Source organism: Nycticebus coucang, chromosome 1, assembly GCF_027406575.1.
Source record: "Nycticebus coucang isolate mNycCou1 chromosome 1, mNycCou1.pri, whole genome shotgun sequence".
NCBI classification, from domain to species: Eukaryota; Metazoa; Chordata; class Mammalia; order Primates; family Lorisidae; genus Nycticebus; species Nycticebus coucang.
The window spans coordinates 18,092,343-18,115,068 of record NC_069780.1 but is presented as its reverse complement, the minus strand read 5'-3'; the positions used below and the strand labels follow the sequence as shown (position 1 = coordinate 18,115,068).

The following is a 22,726-nucleotide window of genomic DNA, read 5'->3' as shown; positions in this document are numbered from 1 at the left end:
AATTGTGAATTGTGCTGCTATAAACAGTTGAGTGCAGATGTCTTTTTTATAAAATGTCTTTTTTTCTTTTGGATAAATACCCAGTAGTGGGATTGCTGGATCAAATAAATGGTAGTTCTATTTTAGTTCTTTGAGGAATCTCCCCACTGCTTTCCATAGAGGTTGTACTAGTCTACAGTCCCACCAACAGTGTATAAATGTTCCTGTCACTCCTGATTATTGAAGATGACCAGTGGGAACAAAGCCTCTTTGTCATAGACACGTCCCTCTTTTTCAGGAAGGTCACATTCAAGTAATAAGAACAACTATGCTTGGTTTAAAAGAGAGGCATTTTATAGAGGCCTCTTCTAACTCAAACTTTAGAAATATATTTTTTTTTCAGATCCATTCTAAAATTGTCTAAAATTGTGAGTTATCTAAGTGTGTAAATTGATGTTCAGTATTCTAATGGCAGACGCAAACACTGTCTGGTTCTTGGGACACTGTTTTAACTATGGACAAAAAGCAGTAAAATATTTTCCTTGGAGATTTGATAGCTTTAGAAGTAACAACATCAACAACAACTAATATTCCTGAGATGTACCAGGCATCATTCTGGGGCGTTATCTGTGTTGTTTTCCTCATAACAACACTGTGTCAACTACTGATGGTATCTTCATTTTCCACGTGAGGAAATTGAATTGATGTTCAAGTGGAGTCACACTGCTAACAAATGATGGAACTAGAATTCTAAACTAAGCATTCTGACCCCGGAGCTACCATCATGACTATTGTGTTATGCTGTTTCCCTTAATTCTTTGACGAAGCCCAGGGTATCAAACAGAGTTCCAGACCAGCTGGCCAAACCAACTCATATAGCAAAAAATTCATCTATTTACCAAACCCAGGATCAGTTTCCTTCTCTAATTTTATGTTTATTTTGTGGAGATCTTCGTACATGTCAATTTCACGGGCTTATTGTGAACCTTAATCAGATTTACTTTGCAAAGTGTTTTTCATGATGGAAGGTTATTAATACATAGATGAATACATGTTGCTACAATATGTGTTCTTTATTTTGATGACATAGGATGTGTGGGTTATCCTCTGAGTTCAATCTGGGTTTTGCTATATATAGCTACAAAATATAGATAATATCTAACAAGCATACTTTAGGACCCAGTGACCATTTCGATGATATGAGATATCTTTATTAAAAGGATGACAAAACGGAATATGCAATTTTATGTAAGCAGTATGTAATGAATTCATAATTTAATACTTTTTACAAAGAAATATGAGGTCTAGAATTAGCTTATATCTACCTGTTATCTGATTTTTCTATTTTAAAGAATGGGAGTCTGCTGTTGTATATTTCTTACCATTCCCCTTGGGCACTAATAATTGATCTGTTACAGATTATGGAAGGTTTCAGTTCCACACAGTCTCAGGAGAAAACTGGACCTGGTGACCTTGAACGGACTTCTAATGAAAGGTAATATTAGAATTTTCTTTTCACATGGTTTTTAAGGATATAAAAACTTTTTTTTATGTGATTCAATGTGAGCTATAAGAACTAAAAAGAATAGAATTAATGGACTATTTGTTTGCCAATAGTATTTTAAAGGAAGGAATGTTTAGAATAGAAAATCTATAACAGCACTATTGAAGGCAAATAATCATATGAGTAGTTAGGTTTATTTGTGTTTCTATAATAGTTTTTTTTCATTTTAATTTATTTTGGTTTTGTTTTTGCACTTTATAAGAATTTGGTTTAGAGATATCCAACCTACTTTTAAAATAAATGAAATTTTATCGATAGATAAAAGGCATTGTTATAAAACAAATCAACATTTCATGATATTTGCTTTTGTTTGTAGCAAAGAAAATGAAAACGATGGCGAATGTACCGAGCACCGTGAGGTGAGTAGCAAACAAGACTGTAATAGTAATGGGTCTATTTATGCATTTTATATTTTTGCTGTTTTATAACTTATTCAAACATGAAAAAATATGTATTGGCAAATAATAACATGCATTAGATTGACAGTGGTACATTCCAAATGGATACATCATGATTTTGCCTTTTTAACCTTTCTGCACCCATGGAGGCAGACACACATGATAAATTTTTCTCATAAATTAAAAGAGCCCCTTACACCTGTGCCCATGTGGCAAAGATCCATCTTATTTCCTTTTTCTGTAACAAAAAAAAAAAGAGGCTGCTAGTGTCCTATTGGCAAGCTCCTCACCCCTCTTGCCTTCTCCCTAACTCAAAGACCTTGAAAGAGTTGTTACTAAATTGCTGGGAAATTTAGTGTACTCTAAGAGCAAGAGTTGCTGAGTGCAATTCTTAAGTGTATATGTGAAGTATTATTGGCCCCTCAATACAGGATAATGAGATTAATAATGATTGGATAGTGAGAGTATGATTGGTTAGAAAGGCAAATACCTAAACTTACAAATTCTTTGAGAAATCATAAAAATTCCATTATTTTGCTTTGCAAATAATTTTGCTTGTGAAGATAAATTTTCATAACATGAGGATTTCTCTTTAGTTTTTCTGCAAAGTAAACAAAACAAAAAGCCAAAGCTACTTGTTTGATTTCCATGATTTGATACATTTTTTTTTAAGTGACCTGAAATACGTAGGTAGTGAGTTTCAGTGGCTCTGTTGCAAGGATTATCTCATTCATTTCCAAATTAACATAAATTCATTACTTTCTCCAAACTGCTTTTTGATTTTTGTGTCTCATTTTATTTTATTTTATTTTATTTATTTTTTTGTTTGAGACAGAATCTCACTGTATCGCCCTCAGTAGAGTGCCATAGCGTCACAGCTTACAGCAACTTCAAACTCTTGGGCTTAAGCGATTCTCTTGCCTCAGCCTCCCAAGTAGGTGGGACTACAGGCACCTGCCAGAGGCAAACAAAATCTCTTAAGTTTCGTACACAGTCTTAAGTTTAAAGTTTCATTTCCTTTGCCGACTTCCCTCCTGTCTCTCAGGTCATCACCACACAGACCCCAGTATTTGGTTTGTCATATTCCCAACTCCAGCTTCCATTCAGTACAAGGAGCCTCATTTTTTATTCGTGTGATTGTGTGTGTGTGTGTGTGTGTGAATCCGCTGCCCCCAAATGCTTCCAGCTCTATCTTCAATATTATCGGTTTTGTTTTTGGCAAGCATTAAAGTTTTTCTCAACTTATTCTTAAATTCTGACTCTTTTTTTCTTTTTGAGACAGAGTCTTACTCTGTCACCCTGGCTGGAGTGTCGTGGCACCATCATAGCTCACAGCAACCTGAAACTCTTGGGCTCAGGTGATCCTCTTGCCTCAGCCTTCCAGGTAGCTGGGACTACAGGCACCCACCACTACACCCTGCTAGTTTTTCTGTTTTTAGTAGAAACAGGGTCTCACTCTTGCTCAGGCTGTTCTCCAACTCCTGATCTTAAGCAATCCACCTGCCTTGGCCTCCCAGAGTGCTATGATTATAGGCATACGGCACTATTTCCCACCTAAACTCTGTTTCTTGATATATTAATTACATAGAGAATGCTCCCTCCAACCCAATGATGGTTAACCTTTGTTGGGCACTGACCTAATTCACGGATGAATTTATTCAACAACATTATTAAATCCCACTACTTACAGGTACTGTGCTAGGACTGCAACTTAGGTGCAACAACCATATGTGCTCAGTAGAGTTTTACAGTCCAGGAGGTTTACGAATAAGAAAATATCAGGCCTTTTTCTTAGAAAATTGTCCTCTCATATAAAATGTTGCAAAAAATTGCCAGAAATGAATGAGCACTCACACCCATACACACACTAGCACCGTAAACACCTTGTTTCCTCTATTGAATTTTTGTCACGTATGTGTCTTCGTTAAACTAGCCAGAGAGAAAAGGTGGGGAATGCGTCCTCCTTCTGACTTCATGGTTTCTGAGCCTCTTTTTTCATCCCTTATTTCCAATTCACTTGTGCTTCCATCCTTGGGACCCAAGGGAACAAAATGGCATTCTTTCTGTCAGGGTGCTATGAAGACCTTAGCCCCGGTTTGGGCTTTATCTGGGTGCCCCTAGCAAGCAGCTCCCCAAATTTGAAAGTGCTTTGACTTGGCTGGCACTAAAATAGAAAACCAAGCAGTAAAAGCAGCAGCAGCAGAGCCAGGCAGTTAGCAAAGTTTTATTTGATAGAACACACTTAAGCTTATAAGCAAATAGAACACACTTAAGTTTATAAGAACACTGAACACACCCCCAAGAGGAAGGCGTGGGTCTCTTCCCCTTACGACCTTTTTCTGGTGCATTTATTCCCCAGTTCTCTGCCTGCTTCTAAGGATTATGCCTTTCTTTCACCTAAGGTCTTGATCAAGCTGATTCTACATTATTATTAACCAATTTCTCCTTTGGAAAGTCTTCAAGATCTTAATAGAGCATTGATTAATCATGGGATGCTGACTCACTTCTTTAAAAAATTCTTACTGATCGATCCCTCTGTAAGGTTCTTAGGAGTTGACCAGTGCCAGAATTTTAATACTTCCCGACCACAATCTTGGCTAGTTCTGCTTTTGTAGTAGCCTAGAATGGTCTATCTTCTCTACCTGTTCACATCTAAGCTAAGGAACTATTTCCTCTGGGTCTCAGCATTTGCCCACCTTTCTTTGTCTTAGCAATGGTCTGCTTTTATTTTCCTTCTTACCCTGTTCCCTACCTGTCCCTAAAGTTTTCCTTGTCTTGAGGCACCTTTCCATAAAGTGCCTTTCCCCCGTGATAGTGACCTCCGCCCCCCCCCCCAGTTTCATCCTTTTTCTGCTGTCTTCCTCCCCTTACAGCAAACACCTACTCATCTGCATCAAACATTATATTAAAGAAAATTTGCCTGCCTCCTGGAAAAGTCTTCTCAGCTCTTCCCTTTTATGCCTGGCATCTTTTATGAGATAAAAGGAACAGCATGAGTGAACTTCATAATGCACTTCATAAATTCTAAGTGGCTCCCAAACTAAAGTCCTGGTGAGCTCAATTTGCCTTGGTCTTTTGGGGACAGCTGCCACATCAGTGATTGAATCATGGGGAAACAATCTCAAGTCCTTCTTCTGTGTGCCAACTCCTGTTTTTACATCTGCCGCCTTCATATAGCTACCAATCAGCACCCAATCTACCATTGACACTCCTTAAGCATTCACTATTAATAATCGTTGTCATCATGACAATTTTAGTTAGGAGATAAAATTAGGTGGTGAGTTAAAATCTAGACTGAGCTCTCTGGGGCACCTGTCCATTACAGCTGCACCAAAGAAGAAAAATAAGACATTCCTCTGTAGGTTGGGATTATGTCTACTCATGAAGCCAAGCATGGGTTGAATGGAAAGAAATACACTTTATTCTTCAATGCCTGTGAAAAGATCTGTTTTCTATTGTTAGGCTCTTGCCCTTTTTTCAGTGTGTTGTAAATTCTTATTCTTCAGTTTATGTAGCACTTCTAAAACTTACAGATACCCCCCAAATAGTTACTTAGGTTTTCTAATCCCTAAAATTCAGAGATGAAAAATAAGTCTAAACTTTGGTTACCTCTCCTAGAATTCTGTGTAACCAGTATTTACTTTGTTTCGAGTCTCCTGCAGCATCAGGTTAAGATACCAGAATTTACATGCCCACTTTGAATACCCATCAAAAAGTTTCCAATTTCATTTCCATTAAGATAAATTTTGCTCTTATTAATATTGCTCCTTAAAATTCTCCTTGTAAATGCTCAGATTCCTATAAGATAACACAACACATGACAACTTTGGGGGAAAGGTGATTTTTTTTCTTTTTTTGATTAGTACTTCCATTCAAGTGAGGAACACTAAATTTTCAGCCTCAGAAACACTCTACTTATAAGGACAGGCAAGAAAAGTCATATCTTAGATCTGCTTTTCAAAGACAAATGAAGGCTCAACTGTGCCTTTGTTTTTAAATAATCAATTTGCAGCCTTAAATGTGTTTTATTTGAAGGCAGGTGTTGAAAGTGAGTGTCTTATGTAGTTTGGATTAAAATTTTGTGATTGGCAATGAACAAGAAGTCAGAGTCACTTCAAAATGCCAAAAACTAAAATGCAGTTTCTTTAGGTAAGTTCTAGAAAGGCTGACATTTTCATAAAACGTTCTGCCTGGGCTCTGTGATAATACCAGGAGGAGCCCAGCACACGTTCCCTGGACATGTGGGATCTGCAGTCTTTGTTCTTCTGTTTGTATTTAACTTCTTTTAACAACTACAAGCATGCAGAAGTGAAAGCATCCTTAAAACTAGCAATTTTTACATTCTGAAAGATATCACTGAACATGCAGATTTTCAGAGCTCAGTTTACAATGGAGTTTATACCTTATGCTTCAGTACAATTCCTTCAGATATTTCCTATTATAAAAATAATTATGCTTCTGTATAAATTTCAAAATAGTAAAACTATAAACTTACAATGAATCTGTGTCCAGAGAGCAAAACAAGTAAGAACTATTCACTGGAAGTGAGGGTATTAACATTATCTGGGAGAGATCATTTTATGTCAGAATTAGAAGGTCAGTAATGTGTTAAATTCTTTCAAGATATTTTTACATTCTTTATGCTTTCTAAGCCTACTGCTTAAGAGAGCTTAAAAGCATACCTCTGATAACAAACAAGACATTCATAAGAAACCAAAGAGTATTTCTCTTTTTCTTATCCTGCTTTAAAAAAAAGGAAATGAGAAGAGAAAAAGGAGAGGACAAGTCTTTTCAATCAAGATTGAAAATGAATGTTAGTTACCACAAAATCCCAAGTGTAGGTTTTCATTTGCCCCGAAATGGTAAATTTCTGGAATATCCTCGTTAACAAGTATTTATGAAATGGATGACTATTATTTCAACTTCACCATTATTTCATAGAAAGTTCAAGATTTTGTTATTGGTTTTAATATTAGAACTAGAAAAATTTTAAAACACTTTTTTCTTAATTCATTCTGATTGTGAAAAGCTGATGAAGTCCACTTAGATTTTAAAAATTTGTTACATCCATTTTCCTTTATTGTCAGGCCAAACAGTAAATGTTTATGGTTCCAAGTGGTTCTTCTGTTAACACTGTGGTTTCTTCCAGTGCAAACCGCATCTTATAGCACATCTGTCATTCCTGGCTGTTCATTAGGCCAGTCATCTGTGTCCTATGCAGGGAGGGGAAAGGGAACAAAAATTCACCAACTATTTGAAGCCAGGGAATGAGCAAGATCGATAAAGTTTGGAAATAGAAAAAAGGCAGTCCAGACTGGGAAGGGACAGGCGTGGGCAAATATTAGACTGACAGATTCATAGCTAATGGCTCCTTGACTCAAATGTGAAATGTCACTTGAGATCTCAAGAGAGGTGAGCTCTCTCCATATTTGCTCCCTAGCACCCTGTGATTTTCTTCTATAAAATAAGTGACGCTTGATACTTAAATGTTCAGTGTCTCTCTTCCTCACTCAATCTCATATCTTGTTTACTCCTAAACTCCAGTGTCTTGGGCATAGTATATATTCAATAAAATCTTGCCAGATGAATGGATGGATGGATGGGGAAAGGAGGTAAAGTAGAAATGGAAATAGCATTTTTTAAAGTTTCTATCAGCTGTTTTATACATGTTTCTGTTTAATCCTCACAACAATCTTACAAAGTCTTGTTCCTGTATCACGGGAAAAAAGCTAAAGTTCAAAGAGGTTTAGTCCCAGGAGGCTTTACACCTACTAAAGCTGATATTTAAACGTGGGTTTCTGCCCTTCAAAACCTACCTAAATCTGCCAGTGCACGTTATTTTCCTAAGAACCAAACACTTAGTTTATTTCAATACACAAACACTTAGTGTGTTTTCATATAGGGTAGCATTTTTGACAAGAGTTTGGTGTGTGACATCACAACATAAGGATCTCTGGGTAGAAAATTGTGAAATTTATTTGTTCTCTGATTCTTTTTCCCCTTTTCTGATGTTCTCTGATTTAACTGAAGATATTAGTCATATAAACAATGAAAGTTGAAACCAAAATTATTTTGATGATTGAGAATGCCCTTGACATTTTAACCTTAATGGTCTAGTAAGAGAATCAGACAAACAAACAGTATTGGTAATACTGTCTGGTAAGTGCTGTTAGAGAGTGTAGAACAGCCTGGCAGGTGCCTCACCCAGACCAGACGGGCATTTGAAATCGGAGCAGTTTTTATGCTAGTATTTTGCTACAGAGTCTGAAAAGCCTCACCCTGGGCAGCCACATGCACAAAAAACCCACCAGTAGTAGCCCATTCTGCAACCGCAGGCAAGGCAGCCACATCAGGTACAGAGACCAGCGGGGCCAGAAGTTGGGTCTTAGGCTTCTAGGAGCAGCAGGAGAGAGAGAGCAACTCAGGCATTGATTAGGGTACAACAGGACTGGGCTGGGGTACACGGGTATGTCCTGCACGTGTATGTCCAAGTGGGATGGGCACTGTCTGTGCCAAGTGTGTTCATGGCTGTGCTAGCTGGCACGGGCTTGTGTAGGAGGGATCTCTGCACTGCTGTGCCATAAGTCAGCCAGGAAGCCCAGAAGCTCATGTAAGTTAACACAGGTCTGTGTTGTGAACGATTCCTCATGACACAAAGCACGGTCACGTTCTAAACGTTCATTTATGGTGGTCTCCTGGTCTTTGCTGGATTCCAGCCACAGTGGCCCTGGGTTATTCCGATATCAGATGAGAATGGCCAGGCCTTGCACTTGCCTTTTTCTTCTGGAATGCTCTTTCCATAGACGGCTCACATTCTCACTTCCTGCACATCTGTCATGTCACTGGAGTGGCCTTCCCTGAACACTCAGTGTCAGGTAGGAGACCTTCACCCCCGCCACCAGCACCCTCTCATTGCTTTATTTTCTTCCATAGTCCTAATGTTTTTTCTTTGTTTATTAACTGTCCCCTTCCTGTGAGATTCATTAGGACAGAGACTTGATTTTGTCCACTGCACTTTCCTCAGTGTCTAAAAGACTGTCTAGCACATGGCACGTGCTCAAATGTCATTTCTTTTGAATTAAGTTTTATCTTTGTATCTCTAGCTTCTTACATGTAATAGGCAGCCCTGTTATGTAATATATGCCGTATTTAAATAACATGTAAATATATAACAGCCTAGCGCATTTATATCTAACGTAAGCATGTATTACTTAGCCCAGCATATGAGGCCTTTCACGGCCCCAGCATCTGTTCAGCTGACACCCCCATCATCTGCCGGGCCCCCTTCCCAGCTACCCAGGACCTCTTCTCTTGCCGTGATCAAGTGCCTCGCTATGGCACCTGACTCTGCACTTGTTCTCTCCTTCCCTCTGTGTGAAGGGCCCTCCTCCCCGGCCCCTCCCACCACACCTACCTCCCCCACATCAAAGTTACTGTTGCTGGTCCCTAACCGATGCTACAGTGGCTCTTTTTGCTATTATTTTGTCATAATGCATTTAGAACATCGTTCTGTCCTTTGTTGTAGTATGTTTCACCCTGGATTGTAGCTGTATATACCTTGTCCAATCCCCTTCTCCAGTAATTGAGGCGTGGCAATGTTTGACTGATTCATCTTTAGAATGCCAGATCATAATAGAAAGAATGCTGCCTTCCATTGGCGCGTCCCGCGTGCCCCGGGCACTGTGCTACAGGCCTTTCATACTTCCTGTCAGCTCTTCACGAAGCCCTTGCAAGATTGGTGTCATTAGTGACATTTTAAAGATGAGGAAATGAAGCTCAAAGAAGAGAAACAACTCAGCCAGAGCACCCAGCTGGTAAATGTCAGAACCACATTTCAGACCCAGTTCAGCCTGCAAGCAAACTGTGTCCTTCCCGGGACATTATAGTTTATAGGACTTGATATGTGTTTTTCATGAAGAAATTACCATACTTTAAAATTGAAATCCTGTTTCTGTATTCTTCCCCTTTTTTGATGTCTCTAAACATTATCTTTATTGAGAAAATGTTTGTTTGCTGTGTCATATTCTCTCTCTCTCTCTCTCTCTCTCTCTCTCTCTCACACACACACACACACACACACACGTGCGATTGGTAACTGACCCTATAACTTTAAAAAACCTGAGCACCAGATTTGGGCATTTAACCCTGGTCCCGTTAAGCTTTATCTCAAGGAAAGAAATAATTTTTGTGACAAATTCCTAATTTGTTTTTTCCCAACAGACAAACAGCCTTTCAAAGGGTCTTACGGCTCCAGGTTTCCTGAGCATCCCCATCTGACTTCAGTAGCTCACCATGACCTGACTGCTGTTTATTCCATTTTAGCCCAAATGTGAAGAAAATCCTGGTCCTCATGTATCATTTCATGGAAATATAGTAGTAAAATCCCTGTCTGTTCCCCTGGTGATTTCAAAGTGGGTTGGATAGCTATTAAAAGTAGCTGGAGGTATTAAGGAGTACTTTATTTTAACCACAAGAACATTTCTCATACATTCGTGAAATCATTTATGATTTCCAGATGTTTTCAGTTCTTTCATTTAATGATAATCTATTTGCTAAAATAAATTTCTAATTACTCCCAAAGAAAATCTTTTGTACAGATCTGTGCTACTTGAGAAATATATTTGTGAGTAAACACTTTTAGAAACCTTTTTGTTTATGATTTTATGAGAGGGGAAAGAGAGATAATAGTTGAATTTACAAGATGCCAAGAAAGCGAGGTAAAAAAAAAAAAGAGAGAGAGTAAATTTCAATGTGATAGAATTACTTTCAGTGCATTTTTTTAAAACATAAAATCACTTAGCCTGAATATCAGCCTTTGGAGGAACATTTTCCCATTCCTGGGATGTCCAAGCCTAGTGTTGGTGCCACCAATGTGCAAAACCAAGTGTAGTTGAGTATTTAATACTCAGAACAGATAAATACTAGGAAAAGAAGTGACCCACTGCACATTTCTTTGATATAAACTATGCATCACTGACCTGCCAGCTCTTGACTTTTTACTTTAAAAAAGTCGTGCTGTCTGTATAATTTGGCTCATTTCCAGAGTCTGTATTCCTTGCTGCTAGCTGAGAAGAGAAGCCAAACCCGTGCTGTTTGAAATTGCGCAACAATGCTTTAATACCCCAGAGCTCCTCCATAAATAGTCTGTTCTGCCCGGACTCAGCGAGGAAACAACCACAGGAAATCTGGGAATGTGCAGCCCGCCCGGCTTAATTGACATAAGCCTGCAGGGCCAGCAGGGGAGCGTCCCTGTACACAGCCTGTGCTCCTGGCTTTGCAGGACCGAGTACCTAAAGGGCAAGAAGTCTGCGTGGGAGAAAGACACCATGTTGCTGCTATAGCCTTAGCAACAGCAGTAGCTGGGGCTTTTGTTGTTGTTTACAGTCGGGAGAGCCATACTCCTTTAAGAAACTACCAACTCCTTACTCTCCTTCCTAGCCCCAATCAGTAATCAAGACTGTCAGCTGCCTGCAGTTATCAGGAAGAGCAGCCGGAGGAAAGTTACGGGAGCGCAGATGGACAGTCGCTTTTTGCATGCTAGTGGCCAGCGAGGATCTGGGGGCTGCAAGCCATGATTCTGGTTTTGGTGCTGGGTGCATTAGCGGCTGTGGCTTGGGGGTCTCATCCAGAAGGAGTGGAATTTCTGCAGACATTTTTGGGTTTGGGTGAGCGGTAGATATCCAGGGACACTGTGCTGTGATTGCAGAGCCCCACGATGAAGATTCAGGAGCATCCCAGCCTCTCTGACAGCAAACAGCAGAGGAATCAAGATGCCGGTGACCAGCAGGAGAGCTTTGTCTCCGAAGCACCACACTTGGACCTGACTGCACTGTGTGATGAGAAGAGCTGGGAAGGTAGGGGTGCCTGAAACTTGGAGGATTTAATATCAGAGAAGGTTGTATAAATAAGGGTATAAATGAGAGAAGCGTGTAACCATGCGAGTATGCAGATGAGGGAGAGGAGCTGGGCGTGCAGACGAACTGCATTTCTAAATAACTAAAAAGCTTTTCTCTGGCATTGGAGTATCTCAGGGTAAATGTTGCTGAGGGCAGATGTACTCTAAGAAGGAAAATGTGCTTGTCCTTTATCATAATGTCACCTTGCAGTCCTTTTTTTTTTTTTTTTTTTTCTTTTTAACTCACCAGGAATGCTGATCCGGTGTCTTTTCTCCCAGCAGTACCAAGCAGAGTGATAAGGAGCGGGCATTTAGCATTTCTGTTTCCAGGACACCTGCTCCTCCCTCCACTGCAGGCCAGCCACCCCCTCCTTCAGTAAATCTCTTTCCCATGTTCGAGAAAACATGTTCGAGTTTGCTTTGTTTCTATGTTTGTGTATACGGATAACTTTTTAAAAAATCCCCCAGTTAATGAACTTTAGGGATTTACTTATCAAAGAGAATACTAAATAAAAGTGCTTAGATTGGTTTTTCTCAAGACTGTTGGTAAAAATATTACATGCTGTGAGGAGGAGAGCTTTGTCTTAACTGTACTCAGGGAAGAGGTTGCAGCAGCTTTATCAGGCTGCTCATTCCGCCAGTATCCGTATATACAGTTAGTAGCTGCATCTAAACACATATCCATGGATAGCCAAAATAAATGCCCACCTGCCTCCACGCTGTGTGTGTCTGGAGGCTGCAAGGAAACTGCTCCTGGTTCCAGTACAGCAGGGTGACTTAACAGGGTGCCTTAGCAGAGGGTCACAGGTATAAAAACCTGTCCTTTCAGAACCTGGATTTCCTTGTCTTCTATTCTCATCCCTTCTCTTTTTTAAACCAAAAAGTACTTTTTTTAAACCTCGAAGTTATGTTAATGGTCCCTGGTCAAGGCTCAAGAGGTGAGCTGAAAAGACCACCAGGTGAAACGGAGTAACCCCATGATGCTCCTGTTGGCAGGAGCATAGTTAAAAAAAAATAAGCAGATAAACTGTTTTTTATTCTAGTTTTCCCTCCTTGCAATCTAAGGAAACTGTTCTGGTTCTTTTCATGTCAGTGGATCTGAGATTTTGTCAGTTATTTTCAGCTCAATATAGTCACTGAGCAAAGAAAACACGGGTTGTTTTGTTTTTAAGTTAAATAATATATTTCTGGGTACTGTTTTGTTCTTTTGTTCTTGTGCACTTTGAAATAATCACATGTTTTTGATTCATACATTGAAAACAACCTTCCTCCAACCAAGGAAATGTCCCAAAGGAGTCACTATTACCTAAACAAAAGAAAACAGCAGTAATCAAAATAAATACTGTATTTGGGTCTTAATGATATGGTCTGCCGTAAAGCTCTAGAAAAAAACTAAGATTTGGGGTCAGCATTCAAATTCTGAAGTGAACTCAGAACTTCAAATTCTGAAGTTTGATTATTTTTATTTTGATTCGTCAGAAGTTTATAATCTCAGCACACTTAAATAGGCTAATGTGAAGCTGAAAATTCTCTCCAAAGTTATTTAAAGCCAATTAATAGTTTTCTTTAAAACATTTTATTGGGAAGAACTTTCTTCCAGATAAATAATAATATAATATGATGGAACCAACATTTTATTGTGGAAATCCAGATGGATTTTTCTTTAAAAGTTATTGAAAAAGAAATAACCTTATTGTTTCTAATAAGGTTACATGGATAATACAGTTGTATTTATGAAATAAGTTGCTTTGACTTTTTTTCTCCCCAATACTGCATTTCTCATTGGGCTTGTACATCTTAAGAATCTATGTGGAATCATTTCAAGGCCATTTGGATCATTTGGTTATTGCTGTCAGTGACCTTTTTAAAAAAATTATGTATTTTAACTTTCCAAGTTTCCATTTAGCAGTAATATATAATAGCTATAAATATAATCTAAAATAAAGGAATTTCTGCAGAAAGGCAGATAAAATAAGAGCCATGAAGTCCGATCACTAAAATATCACCTTTCTTATATAACTCAATAAGATACAAACAAAATGGTGGCTTTCCAGTAAGGAATAAACTTTGCACTCATGAAGTTGCAAACATGAAATCAGTGCAACGAAATCTATAAGTAATTAAAATAATAATTACCAAAACACATATGAACCAGGCCCACCTCCCAGGGCTCCATCCAGGGGGCCACCAGGCATTACGCCCCTCCTTTTGGTTGGCGGGTCTTTCCCGTGCCCGCCGCATAGTTCGGACCCTCTCACTGATGTGGAGTTGCAGAACATTAGATTGGACGGTGCTTGCTGCAGAAGCTAGCGGCAGGCCATTCTCTGAGTGCTGCCTCGCCACGTGGAAATGATGGTCTCTAGCTTCTGGGGCTCAGTATCAAGGAAACAAAAAGCGAAATGAAACTACTAACGGGCTAGAACAGAGGCATAGAACAGAGCCCTGCTGAAGCGAATGCAGGATCAGAGTCTAACTGTGCTTGTTGGCAGATACAGACCATGCTTCAGTTCATGCCACAATCCTAGCACTCGGGGAGGCCGAGGCAGATGGACCACCCGAGTTCAGGAGTTTGAGACTAGCCAGAGCAAGAGCAAGGGCCCTCACCCCACCCCCCGCCCCGGTCTCTACTAAAAATGGAAAAAACTGTGATCAGATGATTTTTTTTCTTCTGGGTAGCTGCCTAGTAATGGGATTGCGGGATCAAATGGAAGGTCTATTTTGAGTTCTTTGAGAATTCTACATACTTTTTTCCAAAGAGGCATTGTGGTAGGCACCTCTAGTCCCAGCTACTCTGGAGGCTGAGGCAGGAGGATCACTTGAGCCCAAGAGAATGAGGTTTCTGTGCGCTATGGTGCTATGGTAACCCCAGGGTGACAGAGTAGGACTCTGTGTCCAAAAACAAAACAAAACGAGAAAACAAAAGCCATGCTTTGTCTTTTCTTTCTATATGTAGCTATGTTTTATGGCACATTATCTATTCACAGGACCCTATTATTATTATTACTATTAGTGTTTCCAGTGTCCAAAGTTAAATGAATACACAAATCAAATTGCAATTCTGTGTTATTTAAAGCCCTTTAGAATTGCATAATTAGAATGTTCCCAGCAGTCAATTCATGTTGATGTATGGGTACCATTTGTGGGAGTACACAAATACTTTTTAAATACTTAGCAACTTTATCTGATTAATCCTGGTGAAATAAAGTTTAAAAGGGTATTTTAAGCCTATAGTCCCAGCAACTCTAGAAACTGAGGCAGGAGGGTCACTGGAGCCTAGGAGTTTGAGACTAGCTCAAAATGGTGATTTCATTACAGAGGCAGAGGCAAGGCATTTATAAAAGGGCATAAAATGCTTTTTATATCTAACTTGTCACTTAACTGTTTATTGAAAATAACCTTGGAAAGGAAATTCTCCAAGGTATCATAGAGAAGCAAGAGATCTTAAAAGATCTTCCAGTGAACCCACCCATCCTACAGATAGGCTGAGGCCAAAAGAGCTAAAAATAATGAGTGGTTCACAGCACTGAAGGCTCCTGCCGTCTCCCTGATATTTCTTTGTAAACGGTGACAGTTACGTATCATGGCAGACCGCAGACCAAGAGGCAGATCTTGGTTCTGCTGCTCAACCAGCTTTGTGGGCAAGTTAATAAACCTGTCTCAGTTTGCCCTTAATGTCCCCATCTTTACATAGGCATAGTAACAGTAGCTAACAATGAATAATTGATATAGTAGCAGCTACTTTGCTACAAGTAAATGAGCTAAAATATGCAAAAGAACCCGACACAGTGTGGGCACGTGGTAGACACTATGTGAGTGTTGTTAGGATCTTCCATAAATATTTGCAAGTATAATTTCAGGAAAAATCAGCCTAAGTTTGCTTTCGTTGAAACCAGAGCCCAGTTCTACCTAGTGACTATGGATGGCTCTGAACACAGATGAGGAGTCAGTAATTACTAAATCCTCTACAGATTTACTGAGGACTTGCCATGTCCCAGCGACTCCCTTTCTTCTTTGATGCTATTGCTAGACTCTGAATTAGGGAAATGGTGCATTTGAAAAGATTTGCCCAGGGCCTTGATGGTAGCCTTGGCAGAAATGGTAAAGGAATGGAAGACAGGTAGGGTTGTGAATTAGTAACGAATTAAGCAACTACACTTAAAGGTACAGATGGTATCAGCATTAGGTAAAGTCCTCAGCCCTATCCTGTTCCACACATTTATTAATGATTTTTTTTTTTTTTTTTTTTTGAAACAGAGTCTCACTCTGTTACCCTGGATAGAGTGCCATGGCATCAGAGCTCACAGCAACCTCAAATTCCTGGGCTTAAGTGATCCTCTTGCTTCAGCCTTCCAAGTAGCTGAGACTGTATAGGCACCAGGTAGTTTTTCTGTTTTTAGTAGAGACAGGGTCTCACTTTTGCTCAGGCTGGTCTCGAACTCCTAAGATGGAGCAATCCACCCACCTCGGCCTCCTAGAGTGCTAGGACCACAGGCATGAGCCACCGTACCCAGCCTTATTAATGACTTAAATAGAAGCTATTAAGAGCCTGCTCATTAACTTTAACTTTGCAAATAGAAGCAGAGCAGATACGTGAAAATTAAGTATTAAATTTACGATTGATAAAGCTGATTGCTAAAGTTCTGTCTAACTCTGATAATTTGTAGGACTATTCAGACAATTTAGTAGTACCACCATTGTTCTGAGGTTAAATTTTGGAACCCTAAAGAAAATTTTATGAAAGGGAACCTAATAAGGAGCCTCCCTTACATGTCAACACGTCCAGATATGCAAGTACCTTCTGGCTCAGCTGAGAAGAAATACAGTTGGGACGTCAAGCCAAGTAGTGATGGTTCTAAATAACATAGCTAGGAATGAAATGTGGAACACATCAGCTCCCTTAATTCTATGCAGATTTCTTAGAAATAAATCATCTCAATAGCCAATTTTCTTTTGTATAGTAAGTGGATGGAGCTAGCTAAGCAGAGAGCGGCTATGTCCCAGTGACCATGTTAGCATATTCAGAGACCTGTTCCCTCTTTCACAGTGAATCTCCATTTTTCCATGTGTTCCATATTGTCTGAAGTAGAGCTCCCCTGGGACCTATTCTTTTTTATTCCTTAGGTAGAAAACATACGTCTTTTATCTCTTTATTTCTGACCTGCTCTGATGTCAGCTGACCTGGGTGGATTAATTTTTAATAGACACATCATACCTGTGTCCAGAGTTCATTGTGACCGGGCACATGACTAAAAGCAAAAGCAGTGTGCCCCAGGAATTTGGGTCTAGGTAGGAAAATGCATTTGTTTTACCTGACAGTGAGGTGTAAACCCTCACATCTTTTCTGTTTTCCCTTTGAATAATTTTCTTGCAATATACTCCTCTCTTTCCTTGCTCTAGAATGACTGGTTAAAATATTTAAAAAAATAATAATAATAAGTCCCAAACTAGCGATTGGGAACAGTCAGTGAATACATCCTCAAAAGCGGCTCTCCAGGCTCACAATGCAACTGGACTTGCAAGGCACAACTATTGTTCCTAGTTCTTGCCTGTTTCTGTTAAGTGCCGACCGTCAGAACGTGAGGGCCTTGTATTTTTAGATCATTTCAAATGGTTTTATTGATTGCTGTATTGAACTACATAGTACCTATTACTTTTTAAAAGTCTTTTGAATAGGAGCCTTAAATTATAAGCTTGTATAAAATAACAGGAAAGAGAGAAAAGGGGAAGAGAAATCACATAAGCCTTTCTTGTTGCATAAGTGAAAAACTTTTCACTTCTGTTCTATGTGCAGACTAACGACACATTCCTTTTTATTTTGTTAAAGTTGAAATTCATCAGTGGTTTGACATTTCTCATTTTTAAATACGTGGATTGATTTGGTCTGACTCTGCGCTTTAAGAGAAAATGTCACCTGTAAGCTAGAATTTCTTCAGCTGTATTCATGGTATACTGCTGGTGACACTAGGAAGGGACACATGTGCTGTTTCTGTCTGTGAAGTGATTGGGGAAGAATGGAACCACAAAACAAGAAACAAGAATGCTGACGGGGGCCTTGTGTTAGCCACAAAGCATTAAGTAGTAATCAGTCATTTCCATGATTCGGGGTTTATTGTGATTTTAACATCGCAATTTCTCTTTTATCAGAGACATGTTTGGTTAATGGGCACAGACACGCTCTTGCAGTAAAATTTTGTATGCAAAGAGACCACATGGTTGAAAACTTAAAGATCAGTTCTTAAGGTTCAAACAAATCAAAGGGTTCCAGGATGTAAGGTAACATTTTTTCAACCTAAGTTTTAATGAGTAGAAGTGTCAAATTACCCAGCTCACCTATCTGCCAAGATCAACATCAGACTCACCTTGCCAAAGCCTCTGTCCTGCAGGGCTGGGCGCCCTCCCTCCCCTGTTGTTTTGCACTGGTTGCCACCTTTTGGCAGCTTATGCCTGCTGCTTTACTATTCAAGCCACTTTAACCCTTTCCCTGTCCTGCCTCGATTAATTTCCTTGCAGAAAATTCCTGCTGTCTGATGAAATATCATGAAAGAGAAGATCCAGCCTGCTCAGTTTCTCAGTTTCATTTTCTACAACTGAACACTCAATTTTTTACTTTCTTTCTGGGAGTTACTTTCCACTCCATTCTCCTTCGCTCGCCTCTCCGTCCCCTTGTTATTCTCTTACATTAGGAGCTCTGAGTGCTCACGCCTAAGCTCTGCCCCTTGGGAGGAGCAGCCGGACGATATTAGCACAAGTGACGAAACACCTCTTGTTCATCTCCGACTTGAGCCAAGTGGATCTCCCAACATGTTCCCTGCCACTTACTGAGCCTCATTAGATAAGAATCTGTCTTTAACACTGCTTCCATTTTTCCTTAACGTTTTTGTCTGGGTTCCCAGATAACTTAGTTCTCTTCAAATTTTGAGACCTGTGGACCTCATCCCAGGGTTCATCCTCATTTTTTTCTCTTAAAGCACATAAAGTTAGATGAACTTCATTCCAGGTGAGGTTAATTAATGTGCCTGTCTTCCCTGTTACACCGTGGGGTCTGCAAAAATCTCAGACAGTCATCACCGTTAGGGAAGCACTTGGCACATTCTGAATTGAAGCCCAGATCTGAAGTCAGGAGACTTTGTTTCCAGTCCCAGCTCTCGGGGTTTCAGTTACCTCCTGGTCTGTCACCTGCTGGGGTAGATCTGTGGGGCTCAAACCTGGCTGCACATTAGCATGGCTTGGACAGCTTTTAAAGTGGGCAGAGCTGGGCCCGCCCCTAAATACTCGTGTCCTTGAGCAGTGAGGGGGCCTCTGTGTGGGTGGTCACCTAAACCTTCTCTCGTGATTCTGATGTGTCATCAAAGCTGAGAAATCGCAAGATGGAGTGACGTCTGAAGTCACACTCAGCCCCCGCTTTCTGCAGTGCTGGTGTGGTCTTTTTAGATAGAAGGCTGAGTAAGCACTTGGGAAAATTTTGTACATTTTATAGTGTGATAGCTGAAGGAGAAACTGTTGATGATTCAAACTCTAGGAATCCCAGAATTTTTAAGATCATGACTAAATTCCAGTCTTACGTAATCACAGTAATCCACAGTGAATTTAAAGCATGACTCTTTTTTTAATGCAAAACATTATGAATGAAATACCCTATATCATGTGAGATCTATCTTTAAAATCTTTTAATGTTTTTTTTTTTTTTAATAAGGGAAGGAATATATTGAGTCTCGCAGTGAGTCACCCTCTTTTCTCCCAAAATGAGAGATCAGGATTTTGTGCTGAATCTATTTTTCTCTTACTGATTATCTAAAGCAATTTGCTCTTTTTTCTCTCGACTAACTTAGTATGCATCTCCCTGTAACTCTAGTCTTGAGCGGCTTCTAAGTTTCCTGTGCAAGGCTTGCATCTGAAGTGCTAATCCCAAGCCCCTAAGCAGAAGCACACACAGCAGTTTACCAGCTGACCTCAAAGGACGTCATAAACTCCTAAATAAATCGGCTGTCACAAGACTGATGTGATTCCCTTGCCCGATTCCTTAGTTTTTTCCAAGGACATACCAGCATATTCTTGACAGCGGACACCTCCCTCCCCGACACACTTGCTTTTAGTTTCAGTAATGTCCTTACGTGGAAAAGTCATCTTCGCCAATCTGCTGGGATTGTGACTTTCAAGCCTATTCCTGGGGCAGCCCCAGGAAATTCCCTTTGAAAGCCAGTGAGAAGGGAGATGACGGCTGTCAGCTATACTGGTGATTTCAGCTGAGGCACGGTGTCTCCAGTCTGGGCTCAGGTCTAAGATGGGCAACCACTCAGCAGCCAGCTTCCTCAAGCTTTCTAGAAACCCAGGTAGCAGGTATGCTTTAAAGAACAGTTCTGAGCTCTAATCCCTGTTATTTTGCAGAGCCCCCCCCTGCTTTCTCCTCCTGCCAGAGGGAGACCACAGAGGCTGACGACGCTCACCCCTCCCCGCAGGCCGGGCGCTTGATTCGCCAGCTGCTGGAGGAAGGCAGCGACCCCTTGCCCTCTCCTCGGTCCTACGCTTACGGGCAGGGCCGGCAGTACCTAGATGACACGGAAGTGCCTCCTTCTCCCCCGAATTCCCACTCTTTCATGAGGTAGGTTTCTCTACATTGCTGGTAAACAAATGCCCCATCCCCACAATACTAGAAAGGACAGGAATGGCGCTGATGGCCAGGAAGTTTCTCTAAATGAAGTTATGAGTCTCTGGAGAAACATACTTGAAATTCTCCATCCTAGCATACAGGCTGTGTTGTAGTTTTTCACTTGAACTGTGGCCCAACTGCAGTATCACATACTGAATTTACCTAGTACCTTCTTTCCAAAGCTCTGTCAAATTTAGGCCCCAAGCAAAGGTAGACAGTTAGCCCTACTGTTGCTAATTGTAAATATAAGCGGGAAAGGCCAGGCATGCTGAATAGGTGGTATAAAGTCAATCTATCAACTCTTTTACTCAAGAGGACAGAGGCTGTTCTGTCCTCCTTCCCAACCCCGTCTGGCATCCAGGCCCCAGAGCCCCTCTCGGCAGGCAGTGACTGCTCCTGGGGAGGCTGACCCACGTCATCTCCCTCACAGGCGGCGAAGCTCCTCTCTGGGGTCCTATGACGATGAGCAGGAGGACCTGACACCTGCCCAGCTCACTCGGAGGATTCAGAGCCTTAAAAAGAAGATCCGGAAGTTTGAGGATAGATTTGAAGAAGAGAGAAAGTACAGAGTACGTGCCCCTCACACCGTCCTCTTCTCCTCCCCAACATGCCAGCCTGTCAACAACTCAAAGGAGTGACCAAGTGTTAAGGGAGATTTCTAGGGAATCTCAAAACAAAAAGGCAGAAAGGAATGGATAATAAACCCTGATAAATCCCACTCATCCTATATCTGCATTTTTCTTGCCCAAACGTATCCTAATAAGTAAATCGAACGTTTTAAGTCTACATTTTATAAATTTATCAGTGAGCAAGAATGGAAAAAATATTGCTGAATAAAATCTTTTGTCTGCCAAAACTTAATTCAGTATTATCTCCCAAAATTTTATGAGTATTCAGTTCATTGTATACTCAGCTCTATCCTCATGTTTCCCACAAGAGTGGCGGAAAGGCATCTTTTTCATGGTGGCTATGGTGCAAAACATTATTTTCTGTGTTTTGTACTTGTGTTAGTCTCGCAGGCTGGACTGTACAGATGATGGGAGGGAAGAGGGCCATGGACCTCCCAGGAGTTCCTGATCGTGAAGACCCAGCCTCTGAGGAATTTTTTGAAAGCATCAAAAATAACCAGATGTAGGAGAGGATAATGAATTACACTGATGACATTTTTCTGATTGGTCATGGTTAATTTCTTACTCTGATGAGACTCAACTTTTCCTTCCTATTGAAAACATAAATGACCATCCAACACTTCTTGTTTTCCCTGCCCCACTTCCAAGACATTGACTCTAGACTTCCTCTTCTCAGCCTTCCCACAGTGACAAAGCCGCCAACCCAGAGGTTCTGAAATGGACAAATGACCTTGCCAAATTCCGCAAACAGCTTAAAGGTAGGTGACGTTTTGGACCTGTGGCTCAGTTCTACACAAGCCAGGGGTGGAATCCATCACTTCCCCTCTTACTGAGGGTCACTGCTAAGGTGTTCCAGGGTCCTTGAAGATGCTTCCTCATGTTCAGGTCTTCAGAGTGTTCACATCCCCGTGTCTTCCCCTGGTCTTAATCACAGAGTAACTAGATCAGCTAAGATGCAAATCCCACAGTATTTCTTAATTTCCTTAAATCCCTAATAGAAGGAGAATGGTTTCAAGTCAACAGTTCTTAAGCACCAGTTTAATCCAAGGCTTCACCTGCTAGTATGTTAGGAGTAAACATACAGAGACAGTGATGAACCTGAAAAGGATTTGTCCATCAAAGAGCTTGATATCCTCTAAGGGACAGAGTCATATAAACCACTAAATAGAACACAAAATAAAAATAATTTCAAAAGGAGTCATACAGAAAAAGTTGGCTAGTGGTTAGGCATTAGATCAGTAAATACCTTTAAAAATGTAGGGAAAATAGAACAGATACGGAGGCTCACGCCTATAATCCTAGCACTCTGGGAGACCAAGGCAGGAGGATTGCTTGAGGTCAGGAGTTGAAGACCAGCCTGAGCAAAGCAAGACCCCATATCTAATAAAAGTAGAAAAATTAGCTGGGCATTGTGATGGGTTCCTGAGGTCCCAGCTGCTTGGGAGGCTGAGGCAAGAGGATCGCTTGAACCCAGGAGTCTGAGGTTGTAGTGAGCTAGGCTAAGCCTATGGCACTCTAGCCAGGGCAACAGATAAAACAAACAACAAAAACAACAAAATATAACTTACAGAACAAGTATGGGAGGGCATCTGCCACGTTCTGAGAACAACATAC

The 22,726-nt window shown here is 40.5% G+C and overlaps 1 protein-coding gene across 7 annotated transcripts in view; it reads left to right on the top strand.

Moving 5' to 3' along the window:
* The window catches only part of FAM13A (family with sequence similarity 13 member A), a 310,218-nt gene that overhangs the window by 260,603 nt on the left and 26,889 nt on the right, over positions 1-22,726 (top strand). For all 7 annotated transcript variants that reach the window (XM_053606078.1, XM_053606038.1, XM_053606236.1 and 4 more), the window contains 6 exons: positions 1,398-1,474; positions 1,860-1,902; positions 11,648-11,795; positions 20,222-20,435; positions 20,914-21,052; positions 21,789-21,870. In XM_053606078.1, coding sequence (XP_053462053.1) covers positions 1,398-1,474; positions 1,860-1,902; positions 11,648-11,795; positions 20,222-20,435; positions 20,914-21,052; positions 21,789-21,870 — 703 coding nt within the window. The remainder of the gene's footprint in view (positions 1-1,397; positions 1,475-1,859; positions 1,903-11,647; positions 11,796-20,221; positions 20,436-20,913; positions 21,053-21,788; positions 21,871-22,726) is intronic.